Consider the following 18624-nt stretch of genomic DNA (forward strand, 5'->3'; position numbering starts at 1 on the left):
AGCGAACAAATTGTACACCCTAGAACGCTAGTCTAGACAAGACACCGGTGTCCGGCTAGGGCTATTTACACAGAACCGCGCCTGACTCCAAACCAAATCAAACGGTCTTACTAAAGAGCGTTCGATTGAGCGGTGCACCTTCGCTCCTTCCCTCCGACAGAGGGGGCAGATTCCATACACAGATTTAACCCCCTTATGGGCCTACCGCACAATCGGTATACCCCTAGTGGGTCCGCCGTCTAAAACAGCGGTCGTCTTACCTCCTCGTTCCTGAACCTGAGTTCACACTCATCGACGGGGACACCCCAGCACTTACTACGTAGAGGCCGATGATCTCCTGGACAACAGACCAGTGGCGCCGAGACGAAGGGAGGTCCACGCAGAAGTTCAGGGGTGCAGCCGTAGAGAACGTGGGCAAAGATAGACCGTCTCACGCCTCTGCTTCTCAGCTACCGTTGAACGATGAGCTTCCCAGCCAATGCACCAAATGATACCGGAGAAACTGACGGAAGCCAAGCACAGAGAGATGGACACAGGTTTCTTCAGGAAGGAAGAGATTCTTTATTCGGTTCACCGATCGGGACTCTGAGGGACTAATGTCACCAAAATACAGCAAGTTCTGAGCCCCGGACAATAGTGCAGGCTCTTATATAGGCACATAACTCCTCCCATATTAAGCTCCACCCGCACATTCTCTTGACCAATCAATACAAATAAGAATTAACTTCCTGCTTGACCGCATGGCCTGTCCAGCACAATGGAGGAGGGGAATACTACATCCGGTATTCTCGCACATGCTCCGTACACTACTGATCGTATCTTGCCACGTGCAACTAACTGATCGATACGTCAGCATATGCACGTACACATGCCACGTGGTAATCTCGGCCTACTAAATTTATTTTTACCGAGATTCCACCACACATGTAAGTAGTCATATTATTTTAGAATGATTTGACTTCTCTGAGCTAAGCCTGGCACTGAAGGGTTACTTAATTTGTAAAAAAGTTTGACTCCTTGGATGGAGGTGCTGGCACAATAAACGCTACACATAGTGTTTCTTTAATAGTATTGCAATTTAAATATTTATTTAAAAACCCTATTTGCACTCTTTAGATTGTAAACTAGATCTCAATGGCTATATCTCAGCTTACGGGCAAGGCCCTCTCAACCTTTGTTATTTGTCTGTGTATATCGTAAGTTCGCCCCTAATTGTAGTGTGCAGCAGAAAATGTTGGCGCTTTATAAATGCCTTTGATAAATAAAATAAATAAACATTGGTATTAATTTTGTCAGATATAATGTTACAAAAAGGAGGGGAATCACCAATATAAAAAAACAGATAAAAATAAATGTATTTTATGCTTTAAAATGTATTTATTATTTGCATTTGAATACAACAGAATGCCTTTAACAGCCAGCAATACAATACCTACATACTACAGTCTTATTGTCTTTTAAAGTACGTTTACTACATGTACCCTGCATACATTTGATCTTTGTTTACAGTATGCATAGTGATATCTAGAATTGCACAGCAAATGCAGGTTTTACTGACTGATTCTCTGGGTCACATTGCCCCCTGCTGTTCCCAACAAGGTGCTTCCTGCTCCTCACGTGACCTTATGTTGCTTGCCACATGATACCTTCTGGTTGCCCTAGAAACCAGAGCATGTTCAGTCTCCTAGCAGTGGCTCAGTGGAGGATTGCTGCTAGTATTCTGAGACCCAGGATCCTGTAACAGGGTAAGTATGAGTGATAGTTGAGTGTGTGCATTTTTGTTTATAAATTGTTTTTTTTTTGCTATACTTACAACCAGGCAAATGCAATCTTAGAGATGAAGAGCAGGATATGGAAAAATGTTTAAAACAAAAACGTGAAAGGGTGTTATTATTATGGACTATATTGTACTTTATAAGGGGAAATATTTTATTTACTAAAAGAACTATAAGCTTTATGCAAATAATACTGTTTGTAGACAAATACATATTTTATTTCCATTCCATCACATGCGATTTAAGCCATAGATGATTACTAGTTAAACTTTGCTTGTTCACGTTTAAAATAAGTGGTGAGACTATTAATGACAGGCAGAATTTAAATATGAAAATTTAGATTGTGAGTGGATATATATGATTTAGGTTTGGTGTACCTTACTAAATGTCCTATTATGCGTCATTATTTTAAGTCTGTATTAGGATAGGTCAAATACTAGCAGTTTTAGGGGTATACCTACAGTAAGGAACCATCAAAAAATATTTTTTTTAAATGGGAAGGAGAAAATTTGGCTGCCTGCATATTTGGAAAATTAGAAAAATTTGTGACAGAACCTTTTTGTTTTCAGTAAAGAGTAAAGAAAAAAAAAGATTGTAAAGAAACAAATTGTAAATAACCATACTCCCAAATTATTGCTGGAGAACACTCATGAGGTGATTAAAACATCATAAAAAAACAATCCAACAAGGCGCATGCACAGGGAGAAGACAAATATAGTGAAGTATGATATTGCTAAATAATGTGTGCTGAGCAATGGAAAAGAAACCCACGGACATGTTATTGTATAGACATTAAAGTAAAAATAAATAGCCTGCTGGTAGTAACTTTGGCAGTCTAATCGCATCCAGACTTTCCATAAAAGCTTAAAATCCCTACAGATGCACGTGTCACTTGGGGTAACCCAACATCTCACACAAGATAATGCCAAAGACTATACAGCTAATTACAGAGAGTCCATGGAAGTTCTAATGGGTCCCTTGTGAACTTGTAATCACCTCAGTATAGGATCTTTAAAAAAAAAAAAAGTCTGTCTTATACTTAATTAAAGTGAACTGTGAACATGTCTTGGCAAGTTCACTTTAAATGCCAACAGCTACTTATGCAAAGAACATATAATTTATTAGACAATAGTGACATTGAAGTAATTTAAAACCAACCCCTACCAGATTGGGTCTACTTGGGGAACACAATGCAATCAGTGACTGTCCCTCTTTTTCTACATTGCCATATATAAGTATTCGTACAGAACCTCTAACAGCTTTACATTATGCATTTTTTGTTTTTACTGTTGGGTTATACATCCTAACTTACACTTAAGACGGACACAATACAGTATATATATTTTTTACAGTGACACATGAAAGCAGACTTTGAAATATAGCTTTTTTCAGCAGTTAAAACCATGAGCCTTTTGGGTTTAAAGGACAACTGTCAACTCAAAACTGTTTTTTCTATGTAATAACTAATATATATATAACATGAGAAATTCATCCCTACCCTTAGTATATGACAGGACCATTGAGCTATATATACATTGGATTGGACAGTGTTTGAAATCCGACTGTTTGTCTATGTGGTTTTGTCTCCCAATTTCCTTGGAAAACTCCAAATGTCATTTAATTAGGATTTTTTTTTTATCAATGGCTTAGTTCTCACCACTTGTTCACAAACCCAACTTTGCAGAAATCCTGGATGAAATCCTTCATCTTCGCTGTGTATCTCGTCAGCTTCTTTTCGTGCTTGAGAAAAGAGAGTTATAAAGTGTGTGATAAAGGCACTAAATTATGATTGCCAGCTGCTACAAACCTCTGTGTGACCAATTTTTGAAAATTTATAACACTGCAGATTCACCACCCTAACAAATGTGAATTATGTGTTCAAAAATTTAACCAATACTTATATGCAATGCTTGTTGTGTTTTGGTTATTTTCTTGGAAGATCCTGCATACATAAAAGAGAAAAAAAAAATACAAACAGTAAAAGGACAAACATTATAACATTATCCAAATACTTATAAATACCTACTTATATAAAGATTATGAGTTAGCATTTAGATAATAATTAGATTTTTTTTATTGTTGTAAGTAGACTTCCACTATTCCACTATTTATTTTTTCTCCGTCAGATTTGGCTTTGGCCTCTTATTTTTCCAAATAATTTGCCACTTACCCACCGGTGAGTTTTGGCGAATGGCATTCTATAGGCAGAGTAGTAGTTTTACACATCTATTTCTATTTTCCAAAAATGAATTTAACAATGCTCCTTGGTCTTCATGATGCTCTTTGTTTATATATACTCTATAATAGACTCGGAGACCTTCCAGAAACAGGTGTATTTATTTTGAGATCATATTACACTTTAAATGGTTATGGCAACTGGCCACAGTTCAGTGGTAAATTAATTAACATTGAATGGTTTAACACTGAATGAGTCTCCAGGGACGGCCGCCACCTAGTCCCTCTCTGTTGCTCAGGCTAATGCTTCCACATTACCATGACCAGCATGGGCAGCAGTGATAAGCCAAGATAGTATAATGAGCATTGACACGGGCACCAGGGACCTTCATTCAGTGCTAAAGTGTTCAAATTGGTTTAACACTGAAAAGTGGGGTGGTGCCTGGGGATTCCAGACACCATAACCACTTGAGTGATATAACATGGTTATAGTGCCTAGAATGTCCACACAGGTTCAACTAATTACGAATCTGGAAGGTAATTTAGTTGCAACTAATTATATGCAACTGCATGCAACAGAGCTTAGCTAGTAGTCAGTATGTTTGCCAGTAAATCAAATTATAAAAATCCCAGTAAAATCCATTTTAATTCCACATCTAAGATGTAATTACATGTACAAGCCATTGTGTTAGGAGGGACCATTTTTAAGTAATCTGCTATCACAATGTATAGAAATAATGTTACACACTTTAGTTTTAACATAAGTTACATAAAAACATTTAAAGGGACTCTATAGGCACTGAGGCTAGTGGTGTTGTGCAGAGAGGCACTGAGGCTAGTGGTGTTGTGCAGAGAGGCTTGAATACTATGGTGAGGCCTAATAGAAAGCAGTTGTTGTTGGGGGATTCCATCATAAGAGGTGTGGAGATGGACAATGGTGGTCTTGTGAGGTGTCTTCCCGGAGCTACTGCTCACAGAGACAGGAGACGTATCTGTAATATTGTTAAGCAAGCAAAGCAGGAAGGGGAATTGGATGTACTTGTCCATTTATTGACAAATGACTTGACTTGCAATGAGGTTTCAGAGGTTAAGGAAGTTTTTTGTGTTTTTGCCAATGATATACGGCAGGTTGCTTCCACACTGTCATTCTCTGAAGTTCTGCCTGTGCATAACACTCAGAACGACAGGCGGATGCGTATTAGGGACTTTAACTTGTGGCTTGGTGAATGGTGTCGGGAGCAAGGATTTGGCTTTATTGCTCATGGTAGCTCTGTTTGGAATGGAAATAAACTGTACAAAAAAGATGGTTTGCATCTTTCTCAAAAGGGAACAAATGTTCTCAGTGAGCAGTTCAGAGGTTTTGCTAGGATGTATTTAAACTAGGAGGGGGGGCAAAAGGGTGATAAAACATCAATCCAATTGTCCCCCAAAACAAGGACAGAAGGAGCCTGTAGAAAGTGTGTTAAAAAATGATAAGCTTAGAGTCATGTCTACAAATGCTCGCAGTTTAGGAAATAAGATCCATGAACTTGTGGCAATAATGGCAGCTGATAGTGTAGATTTAGTCGCTGTTACTGAGACATGGTATAATGAGAAAAATGACTGGGACATAGCAATACCAGGGTACTCTTTATATAGAAAAGACAGGGAAGGCAAGAAAGGGGGAGGGGTGGCCCTGTATGTAAAGGATAGCATAAAATCTAGCCTAATAAAGGTTAGTGAGGCGAACATAGAGTCCGTTTGGGTTACGTTAGAATTAGGTAATCACACAGTAACTCGTGTAGGTGTGATTTATAGGCCCCCAGGACAAAGTGAAGAGTTAGATAATCTACTAGTTGAAGAAATAGCTAAAATGACAATGAAGGGGGAAGTTATCATCATGGGTGACTTTAATCTTCCTGATGTGAATTGGAAAACAAAAATAGCTACTTGTGCCAGGAGCACACATATTCTAAACTCCCTACTGGGATTGTCTCTAAAACAAGTCGTTGAGGAGCCAACTCGTAAAAAGGCCATACTAGATTTAGTGTTAACAAATGGAGATTTGGTATCAGATATTACTGTAGGTGAAAGTTTAGGATCCAGTGATCATCAGTCAGTGTGGTTTAATATAAGAACAGTGACTGAGTCACACCACACAAAAACAAAAGTTTTAGACTTTAGAAAAACAGACTTTTCTAAAATTAGAATATGTGTAAAGGAGTCATTATCAGACTGGAGCAATTTAAATGGAGTCCAAAAGAAATGGGATTATTTAAAAGTTGCACTACTGAAGGCAACAGAAAATTGCATTAGGCTTGTCAGTAAAAGCAAAAAATTCAAGAAACCACTGTGGTACTCCGCAGATGTGGCCAAAATAGTAAAAAACAAAAAGTTAGCATTTAGTAATTATAAAAAAAAAACAGAGTGAGGAAGACAGAATGACCTATAAGATTAGGCAGAAAGAGGCTAAGCAAGTTATAAGAGCTTCCAAATCACACACAGAAGAGAAAATAGCACAGTCAGTAAAAAAGGGGGACAAAACTTTTTTTAGATACATAAATGAGAAAAGAAAAGTAAAACAAGGATTAGTTAGATTAAAAACAAAAGAAGGAAGGTATGTAGATGAGGATAAAGGTCTAGCTGACTGCCTCAATGAATATTTTTGTTCGGTATTTACAGATGAAAATGAAGGAAAGGGACCTCAGTTAAGAAAAAGGATAAATGAGTCATTTATTACACGTGAGTTTACAGAGGAAGAGGTTCTATTTCAACTGTCAAAAGTAAAGACAAATAAGTCAATGGGACCTGATGGAATACACCCAAAGCTATTAAAAGAGCTTAGTGGTGTACTAGCAAAACCATTAACAGATTTATTTAACCAATCATTGATAACAGGAGTAGTCCCAGAAGATTGGAAGTTAGCGAATGTTGTGCCCATTCACAAGAAAGGTAATAGGGAGGAGTCGGGCAACTATAGGCCAGTAAGCCTTACTTCAGTAGTGGGGAAAGTGATGGAAACCATGTTAAAGGATAGGATTGTTGAACATCTAAAAATACATGGATTTCAAGATCATAGACAACATGGGTTTACTTCAGGGAGATCATGCCAAACTAATCTTATTGATTTTTTTAATTGGGTAACTAAAATTATAGATCAGGGTGGTGCAGTAGACATTGCTTACCTAGATTTCAGTAAGGCTTTTGACACTGTTGCACATAGAAGGCTTATCAATAAACTACAATCTTTGAGTTTGGATTCCAATATTGTTGAATGGGTAAGGCAGTGGCTGAGTGACAGGCAACAGAGGGTTGTAGTCAATGGAGTATATTCGAAGCTTGGGCTTGTCACCAGTGGGGTACCTCAGGGATCTGTACTTGGACCCATTCTCTTTAATATTTTTATTAGTGATATTGCAGAAGGTCTTGATGGTAAGGTGTGTCTTTTTGCGGATGATACTAAGATATGTAACAGGGTTGATGTTCCAGGAGGGATAAGCCAAATGGAAAATGATTTAGGTAAACTAGAAAAATGGTCAGAGTTGTGGCAACTGACATTTAATGTGGATAAGTGCAAGATAATGCATCTTGGACGTAAAAACCCAAGGGCAGAGTACAGAATATTTGATAGAGTCCTAACCTCAACATTTGAGGAAAGGGATTTAGGGGTGATTATTTCTGATGACTTAAAGGTAGGCAGACAATGTAATAGAGCAGCAGGAAATGCTAGCAGAATGCGTGGTTGTATAGGGAGAGGTATTAGCAGTAGAAAGAGGGAAGTGCTCATGCTATTGTACAGAACACTGGTGAGACCTCACTTGGAGTACTGTACACAGTACTGGAGACCCTATCTTCAGAAGGATATTGATACCTTAGAGAGAGTTCAAAGAAGGGCTACTAAACTGGTTCATGGATTGCAGGATAAAACTTACCAGGAAAGGTTAAAGGATCTTAACATGTATAGCTTGGAGGAAAGACGAGACAGGGGAGATATGATAGAAACATTTAAATACATAAAGGGAATCAACACAGTAAAGGAGGAGACTATATTTAAAAGAAGAAAAACTACCACAACAAGAGGACATAGTCTTAAATTAGAGGGACAAAGGTTTAAAAATAATATCAGGAAGTATTACTTTACTGAGAGGGTAGTGGATGCATGGAATAGCCTTCCAGCTGAAGTGGTAGAGGTTAACACAGTAAAGGAGTTTAAGCATGCGTGGGATAGGCATAAGGCTATCCTAACTATAAGATAAGGCCAGGGACTAATGAAAGTATTTAGAAAACTGGGCAGACTAGATGGGCCGAATGGTTCTTATCTGCCGTCACATTCTATGTTTCTATGTTTCTATGTTTCTATAGTCTACATATAAAAGCAAGAAAGACAGGTCCCCCAGCCTTCCTTCTTGCTTTTTTATGTACTTTCTGCAAAAAAAAATATTTTCGAGGTTTTTTTATATTAAAAACTTACCTCCGTTCCAGCGCCGAGCTCCCAGCCATGCCGCGCCACCTTTTTCGTCAAAATTACGAAATCGCGGGGCCCAATAGGACGCTTCTCTGAGAGAAGCGTCATCGCGATGTGGTGCGCATGCGCGGCTTCGCGCTGCACCAATCACGTTCTTCATAGAGCGGCATTGAATGCCGCCCTATGAAGATACTCAGCACTATACCGCGCATGTGCTCGGTATGCGCGTTCGCGAGCTGAGCGACAGCTCAGCTCGCTGTGTGCCCGCCCCCCTCCTACGGCAACTCTCCTACTCCAAACTTTGCATGCAAACACTATATATAGAGATTTCTCTATATATAGTGTTTGCATACAAACACACACATATTGTTAAACATACACAAACACTTTAAATAAATATTGTTAAACACATACACACTCTATTTCTACTTATTTCTATTTATCTTTTTCTATCTATCTTTCTATTCCTTTCTATCTCTTTCTATCTTTCTATGTCTAACTACCTATCTATCTAATTCTTCCTTTCTATCTATCTAATTATATATCTTTCTATCAATCTATTTCTATCTAATTCTTTCTATTTCTTTCTTTCTATCTAATTCTTTCTATTATCTGCCGTCACATTCTATGTTTCTATGTTTCTATGTTTCTATAGTCTACATATAAAAGCAAGAAAGACAGGTCCCCCAGCCTTCCTTCTTGCTTTTTTATGTACTTTCTGCAAAAAAAAATATAGGTTTTTTTATATTAAAAACTTACCTCCGTTCTATCTATCTATATCTATCTATTTCTATCAAATTCTTTCTATTCCTTTCTATCTATCCCTTTCTATCTATTTCTAACTACCTATCTATCTATTTCTAACTACCTATCTATCTAATTCTATCTATCCCTATCTATCCATTTTATCTATCCCTATCTATCCATTTTATCTATCCCTATCTATCCATTTTATCTATCCCTATCTATCCATTTTATCTATCCCTATCTATCCATTTTATCTATCTCTTTCTATCGTTCTAATTCTTTCTATCTATCTATATCTATCTATCCCTTTCTATCTATCTATATCTATTTCTATCTATTTCTATCAATCTATTTCTCTTATTGTTTCTATTTATTTTTATCTATTTCTATCTACCGTATTCCTTTCTATCTATCTAATTCTTTCTATCTATTCCTTTCTATCTATCTAATTCTTTCTATCTATCTATTTCTATCAAATTCTTTCTATTCCTTTCTATCTACCCCTTTCTATCTATTTCTAACTACCTATCTATCTAATTCTATCTATCCCTATCTATCCATTTTATCTATCCCTATCTATTTCTAACTACCTATCTATCTAATTCTTTCTATCTATCCCTTTCTATCTATCTATATCTATTTCTATCTCTTTCTATCAATCTATTTCTATCTTATTGTTTCTATTTATTTTTATCTATTTCTATCTACCGTATTCCTTTCTATCTAATTCTTTCTATCTATTCCTTTCTATCTATTTCTATCAAATATTTTCTATTTCTTTCTATCTATTTCTATTCCTTTCTATCTATCTATATCTAACTACCTATCTAATTCTTTCTATCTACATCTATCTATCTATATCTATCCATTTCTTTCTATCTATATCTATTTCTATCTAATTCTTTCTATCTATCTATATCTATCTTCGCATCTATCTCTATCTCTTTCTATCTATCTATCTATATCTATTTCTTTCTATCTATCTAACTACCTATCCAATTCTTTCTATCTATATCTATCTAATTCTTTCTATTTATCTATTTATATCTATATCTATCTCTTTCTATCTATCTATATCTATCTCTTTCTATCTATCTATATCGATCTATCTCTATCTATATCTATCTATCTTTCTTTCTATATCTTTCCATCTATCTATATCTCTTTCTATCTTTTTATCTCTCTTTATCTTTCTCTCTATCGATTTCTATCTTTCTATTTCTATATATATATATATATATATATATTTCTATCTAATTATTTCTATTTCTATCTCTATTTCTATCTCTTTCTATCTAATTCTTTATTAATATCTAATTATTTCTATCTCTTTCTTTCTATTTATATCTATCTATTTCTATCTCTATATATATATATCTATTTCTATCTATATATATATATATATCTATCTATTTCTATTTCTATCTATATCTATTTATTTCCATCTATCCATATCTATATCTATTTCTATCTATCTATTTTTATCTATCTCTATCTAACTACCTATCTAATTCTTTCTTTCTATCTAGCTATCTATCTCTATCTATCTATATCTAACTACCTATCTAATTATTTCTATCTATCTCTATCTATTTCTTTCTATCTATCTATTTCTATCTATATCTATTTATTTATTTCTATCTATCTATGTCTATCTATCTATCTCTATCTTTCTATCTATCTATTTCTATTTCTTTCTATCTATCTATTTGTATCTATTTACATCTATCTATATCTATCCATTTCTTTCTGTCTTTCTATCTCTCTCTCTCTCTCTCTCTATCTATCTATATCTATATCTATCTATTTTTTTCCATTTCTATCTATTTCTTTCTATCTATATCTATCTATTTCTATCTAATTCTATATCTATCTCTATCTATCCCTTTCTATCTCTATCTATCCCTTTCTATCTATCTAATTCTATCTATATCTATATCTTTCTATCAAATTCTTTCTATTTCTTTCTATTTATCTATTTCTAACTATCAATCCACTCCCATCATCCAAATCCATCCACTCCCATCATCCATATCATCCATCAACTCCAATCATCCATATCCATCCACTCCCATCATCCAAATCCATCCACTCCCATCATCCAAATCCATCCACTCCCATCATCCGTCCTCACCCTCAGTCATCCTTCCACTCCCATCATCAAAATCCATCCACTCCCATCATCCATCCACTCCCGTCATCCAAATCCATCCACTCCCATCATCCATCCTCACCCTCAATCACCCACCCACTCCCATCATCCAAATCCATCCACTCCCATCATCCAAATCCATCCACTCCCATCATCCATCCACTCCCATCATCCATTCTCACCCTCAGTCATCCTTCCACTCCCATCATCAAAATCCATCCACTCCCATCATCCATCCACTCCCGTCATCCAAATCCATCCACTCCCATCATCCATCCTCACCCTCAATCACCCACCCACTCCCATCATCCAAATCCATCCACTCCCATCATCCAAATCCATCCACTCCCAGCATCCATCCTCACCCTCAGTCACCCACCCACACTCCTCATCCAAATCCATCCACTCCCATCATCCATCCTCACCCACTCACCCTCAGTCACCCACCCACACTCACTAAATACATTTACTTACTGTTTGAAGTCTCCCCGATCTTCAGCCTCTTCACCCTGTCAGCTGAAGCCACTCCCACGCAGTGCTGACAGCCTCAGCACACAAAGCGCGTGCACAGTGCTTTGTGTGCTGATAGCCCGTCTGAAGTATTCACCCATGCGTGAATACGTCAGACGTGAGGCCTTTTTAGGGCCTCTGAACTCGGAAGTCCCTCTGGTGGCCGTCTGATTGACTGCAACAAGAGGTGTTCCAAGCTTCCAATGTAAACACTGCATTTTCGATGAAAATACTGTGCTTACAAGAAAAAGGCTGCAGGGAGCTGTAGCACTCACCTGAACAACCTCATTAAGCTGAAGTTGTTCAGGTGACTATAGTGTCCCTTTAAAACTGTTTTAGAATGGCTTAATTTCTTACATGGGGTCTGACTGGGGTCCATCCCTGTCTCTACTACTTCCGACAGAGAGCACGCCTTCTTGCTACACGCATCAGTGCAGGGCTTATCTCATTGGCTGAGAGCGATTTGCCCAATGAGCTAGCCTTGCACTGCAAGGCTTAGCTCAGGAGAGCTTCCAGCTCTCTGTTACAAGTAGTAGAGATAGGGAGTGATGGCCAGCAGACCTCAGCTAACAAGTCAAACTGTTTTAAAATGCACTGTAGTAGTTATGGTGCTTGGAGAGTTCATTGAGTGAGTTAAGTTTGACATAATGCATTCTACTCTGTTTCTCCCTGAGGGAATCCCATCATTCTTGTGTTGTAACTAACAACATAGCATTTTTTTAAGTTGTGGCCATAGAGCCAAATTGTTTGTGAGTGCAATTAACACCATTCGGCATATCACAAATTGTTATATCTAAATTTGTCACGTTGTATAATGCTATGAATTTGAATGCTATGAATTTCACATTCTATATTGTAAATACTATATAGGCTTTAGTGCAGGAGTAGGCAACCTACATTGCAAATGAATTCTTGCACTATAAATTTGTATTTATGCTCTTAAATATACTTATTTCACTTTATTCAACTTATCTCACAGCACCAAAAGCCACTTTATTCATCTCACTTCTTTGTCCTGTCACAATTTTGCCCTTCACTAACCTCACCAACATGAGACAAACTCTTCTTCCTCGCTCTTACTGAACCTTGTGACTATTACTGTAAGATTGTTCTCCCCACTGATTGATTTGGATATTTCTGCTTTTCCTTTTGATCATCACCCTAGGTTTTGACTGTGAGCTGGTTTTAGCAGGGCCCTTGTTATTTCTTGTTCCTAAATGTTGTCATGATGTCATCTCTTATATATGTTGTATATCTGTAGTACATATCTGCAGTATCTTTTGGTGATTAATATATTATTAATAGCAGTGCTCTCTTTAATGTCGTTTGGGATCTATGTAATTTCCCCCTCACATTACATTTGAGTACAATTTACACAAATAAAACATAGATGACAAGACCAGTTAACAGCAGCACTATAGAAATTAAGAAAAGATTTCCTAATAGACCTACAGCAGCTGAGAAGCTGGTTGTCAAAAGGGTAGAGTTAAAGGGACACTATAGTCACCCAGACCACTTCAGCTCAATGAAGTGGTCTGGGTGCCAGGTCCCTCAGATTTTAACCCTTTAGATGAAAACATAGCAGAAACTGCTATGTTTACATTAGGGGTTAAGCCAACCTCTAGTGGCTCTCTTCCTGACAGCCGCTACAGGCGCATCTGCAACGCTGGATGCAAATTTCGCAGTGCGTCCATAGGAAAGCATTGAGAAATGCTTTCCTATGGACTGTTAGAATGCGCGCGTGGCTCTTCCGCATTCCGCTCCACTCGGGAGCTGACATAGGCGGGGGGGGGGGGGGGGGGGAAGAGGTCACCAGCACGGAGGGAGCCCGGCGCTGGATAAGGGTAAGCGGCTGAAGTGGTTTTAACCCCTACAGCACCACGGGAGGGGGACCCTGAGGTTGGGGGCACCCTCAGGGCACTATAGTGTCAGGAAAACCGCTTTGTTTTCCTGACACTATAGTGATCCTTTAAAATGTCAAAGGAGAAAGAAAAAGAAGCTATACAGGAAATGAAGTGGGGAGACAAATGGGATTTAGGAGAAGAAGGAAATTAGCATTGGCGTAAAGAGGGTAAATAAAGAGTGTGGCAGAGGAAATAGAAATTTTGAGATTGATGGAGATATCATGGGGAGAAAAAGACTGGAAGATAGAAAAATGGAGAGGGGAAAAGCAGCAGAAGAGAGGAAATGGGCTTGGCAAGAAAGAAGAAAAGTCTCACAGGGACCTTACTTATAATCTTACTTGATTATTTTGGACAAAATGGATCATTGTGTACAAGATATGGGCCATTGGCAGTCCATGTGTCATGGGCAGCTGTCTCTTTTTGTCAGTGATAAAGAAGACTACTAGAATATGTAGAAAGTAGAATTATTACAACCACATACTTGATTTTTAACAGATTTACTATGCTTCAAAGTAAGTAATATTGTTACATAACGGTTCTTGTTTTTATAACTCTTGCTATGCAATCTAGATTAGGTCAAGTGTCAGCCACTGGACGTTACAATGTCTGTGACTCAGACCTGGCAGTCTAATGATGCACGACTGAATACCCTTGCTCGTCACAAGGAGGACCTTCTGTTACACTGGAATAGGTAGGTCAGTACAAAAGTGCACCAAGCATTTTACAGTAATGACATTTCTGTAAATTAATACAACTGCAAATATACACCCTGTTCCAAATAATTATGCAAATTCTATTTTTCTCATTTACCTAAATAATTGATGTAAATAACAGTCAGCATAATTCTCATGTTATCAACTATTAAGAGTACAATTCAAATTTTTTTGAACAAACCTCCTAATGATAAAAGTGTGTTTTTTTTTAAACATAATGCACTGTTCCAAATTATTACGCACAGTAAGTTTCAAAACACTTTATAGGTTGTAAAGAACTGAAAATTGTAATTTGTTGTGTTTGCAGCATATTTACTGAAATCAAAAAGCTATTTCAATCAAACTTATAACAACATTTTAACTTTTTAAACATTTTAACAGGTCACGTTACATTTTAACATAGGACCCCTTATTTGATAGCAGCTTCACAAGTCTTGCATCCATTGAACTTGTGAGTTTTTGGACAGTTTCTGCTTGAATTTGTTTGCAAGATGTCATAATAGCTTCCCACCCTCATAGATCTTTTGCTTGAGGATGCTCCAAAGATTCTCAATAGGATTGAGGTCAGGGGAGGATGGAGGCCACACCATGACTTTCTCTCCTTTTATCCCCATAGCAGCCATTGATGCAGAGGTATTCTTTGCAGCATGAGATGGTGCATTGTCATGCATGAAGATGATTTTATTGCGGAAAGCATAGTTCTTCCTTCTGTACCAGGGAAGAAAGTGGCCAGTCAGAAACTCCACATACTTTGCAGAGGCCATCTTTACACCTTCGGGGACCCTAAAGGGGCCGACCACCTCTCCTCCCATGATTCCGGCCCAAAACATGACTCCACCACCGCCTTGCTGACGTCGCAGCCTTGTTGGAACAGGGTGGCCGTCCACCAACCATCCACTACTCCATCCATCTGGACCATCCAGGGTTGCACGACACTCATCAGTGAACAGGACTTTTTGAAAATTAGTCTTCATGTATTTTTCTGGCCAATGCAGCTGTTTCTGCTTGTGAGCATAGGTTAGTGGTGGCCAAATAGAAGGTTTATGCACAGTTGCAAGACTCTGGAGGACTCTAAACCTTGATGTCCGTGGGACTCCAGAGGCACCAGCAGCTTCAAATATCTGTTTGCTGCTATGTAATGGTATTTTAGCAGCTGCTCTCTTGATCCGATGCATGGATCTGGCAGAAATCTTCCTCAATGTGCCTTTATCTGCACGAACCCGTCTGTGCTCTGAATCAGCCACAAATCTCTTAATAGTGCGATGATCATGCTACATTTTCGTGAAATATCTAATGTTTTCATACCTCGTCCAAGGCATTGAACTATTTCACTCTTTTCGGCAGCAGAGAGATCCTTTTTCTTCCCCATATTGCATGAAAATGGTGCTCTGCTTAATAATGTGGAACACCCTCCTTTAGTAGTTTTTCCTTAAATTGGGCTCACCTTGCAATCTAATTATTACAGGTGTATAAGATTGTTTTCAGTGGTCAAAAGAGCCCTGAGACACAATGCCATCCATGAGTTAAACTGAAAAACAAAACATTTAATCTTTGTGACACTTAAATAGAATTTGCATAATAATTTGGAACAGGGTGTATAACTGACCCTTATATATAGTAAAGATTTATATATGTTTTACCATCTTTTTCTCTCTTGTGTTCCATCTCATCAATGGGTCTATGTCCCTGATCTTTCCATGTTATAGATCTTCATCTCTTGTTTTTCCATATTGTATATGTCTCTTCTTTATATCTGTCTTTCTCTGCATCTTGCTGTATTTTACACCTTTATCTTGGGTTCTGTCTCTGAGTCACACTGTAACGGACTCATTTTTACCACTGTATCACATCTCTTCCAGTACTCTCCCAATTTTACTTCAGCTTGGCCATTGTAACGGCATTATTAATCAATATAACCCAAGTAATAGCATTTTAATAACAATATATTCCCATATAACAACACTATATTTTTCTGCCATTAGTTTGTATAATCTACCAAGTCTTTCAATTGCTTACTCATAGCACTGCATCTCATTGATATACCCAAGACTCCCATATAAAATATGTTAATGTTAATATATGCCGTAAATGTAAACTCTTCTTTTTGATGTAACTTCAGACTGTAATGTTGGTTTGTATTACATAATAGCCTTTTTTCATAGTTTTAACACCTGTACAATCTCTTTTTTTTTTTTTTAACCTCAATTATTTTTTTTAAATGCTTGTTAACAATCTCCAGGGCTAATCACATTTAGAAGTCCTGTTGTAAAATATAAATAACAGTACCCAGACGGACAATTACAGTTATTATTTGGTGCTGGGTACACATTATTTTGTATTATTGTCATTTAATTATAGCCTATTAATCACAGATCCCCGACAGAGTACAATAGCACTATAATGAGACGTGACCCTTAATAACAAGCATTCTAAATGCCAGGATGCTGCAAAAACCTGTTATTATTGTGTCAATCTCTTATTTCCCTTGCAACCCCCATCTTATTCACAGCACAAAGAAGCAGCAGCTAGCAAATTGATCTCAGCCCTAAACAGTTTATGAGGTGACAAAATGCAGCATCCTCAATTTAAAAAATATATATTAGGTACAATTAATATAATTAATGAATATTACAATGATTTGAAGTAATATTCTACAATTCTTAACTACAACAATTCTGACTTTCCGTAGCTGTAATATTAAAATATAAAATGCATCCAATATATAAAAGTCAACACATACGAATACTATAATGTTAGGAATACAGATTTGTAATTGCAAAACATTCAAACAAAACAAAATGAGAACGTTAAATACCTTTCTAAATATTCCTTGGGGTTCTGCTTTGTGAGTCTGCCTACCAGGTACAGAATCCACTCACTCACATAATGATGACATCTTAATCCAGGAAGTCAACCATTATAATAAAATAAAAATCAAATACAGAAATAAAGATACATTTAAGTGAATTCAGTGATTATATCATAATACATATATATATATATATATATATATATATATATATATATATATATATATGTATGTATTATGCAAAAGCTAATTGTACAAATAATAAGCAAACACTGATTACATCATCGTGTCTCACAGGTCACATATGCAAAAGAGTAAGGGAAGATTTCAAAAAAAGAATGGAAAAAAATAGTTAAAAATCAGTTATTGTAAATATAGGGAACAGAATATGAGGAGATTATGAAGCAAACTGGCCAAACAAAAACACTTGAAAACAAGCGATGACATAATTGTGATCAAGACCAACTTAGGTCAAACAGATTTCCAGAAGAGCAAAGTAGACACTTATGCTTCAGAGAGGAGAACCCTCCTCCTACTAACACAATTAAACCAGACCTCCCAATTGTCCTTGTTTTGGTAGGACAGTCCTAATTTTAGGGACACCAGTGAACCGTCTCTAAAAAGCATAGTGCAAGATGCACTTGCACTATGTTCAGGGCTTTAGAACCCGGCAGAGAAAAGCACAGACGTGCATTCATACTAGCCTAACCTGATAAACCACCAGACAGAACAATAAAAATCCCTTTGAGTGACACCAGTGATGCAGTTTGTATCACTTGTCTGCCCCTGCACATCTGTGTCCTTATGGTCGGTATGCTATTTCCTTTTGAATTGTTAGGCCTTGTTTTCGAAAATAAAATTTTCCTACTCGCAAGTTAGCTGAAAGCTTAGGGCACATCAGAATCTTTCTTCATAGGCTACTCACAGCAAGTTTGCGTGTCCCCTTGACATAATTTAAAACTAAATTCACTTTATTGCTTTTTAATACAGAGTCCCCTAAAATGTGGTATGTATTCAGATGATAAGTGTAAAAAGAAGCCATACAATATTAGTGGGCATAGATGGAAAAAAATACACTTATATCATCTTATTGAATTGAAAAGCTGTCATAGTATACCTAAAGAATAACTCGTGTTTTGTATTTACAGGCCTTCTGTATACTGGCCAGAAAGGACACATTCAATAACTTCCTGTGGTAAGCCACTTGCTGCTATGTTTTACCTGCCTTCTGCACGATTTCTGTATTATCAATGAAGAATCCAGATCAAAAAAAGGGGTGTAATAAATGTTAAATTGGATTTTCACATTAAATTTAAAGTGACACCTGTAAATTTGATGATCAATTTGAGTAAATTCATTGAGTGTTCTGAACTCATCCCTTATTAATGCAATCAA

General features: G+C 37.1%; 1 protein-coding gene across 1 annotated transcript in view; it reads left to right on the forward strand.

Moving 5' to 3' along the window:
* The first annotated feature begins 1674 nt into the window (after window positions 1–1674).
* The window catches only part of SPMAP2L (sperm microtubule associated protein 2 like), a 54556-nt gene continuing 37606 nt past the window's right edge, over window positions 1675–18624 (forward strand). The window contains exons 1-3 of the mRNA XM_063457345.1: window positions 1675–1745; window positions 14278–14398; window positions 18378–18424. Of these exons, the coding sequence (XP_063313415.1) occupies window positions 14310–14398; window positions 18378–18424 (136 nt within the window). The 5' untranslated portion in view covers window positions 1675–1745; window positions 14278–14309. The remainder of the gene's footprint in view (window positions 1746–14277; window positions 14399–18377; window positions 18425–18624) is intronic.

This window comes from Pelobates fuscus, chromosome 5, assembly GCF_036172605.1.
Source record: "Pelobates fuscus isolate aPelFus1 chromosome 5, aPelFus1.pri, whole genome shotgun sequence".
NCBI lineage: Eukaryota > Metazoa > Chordata > Amphibia > Anura > Pelobatidae > Pelobates > Pelobates fuscus.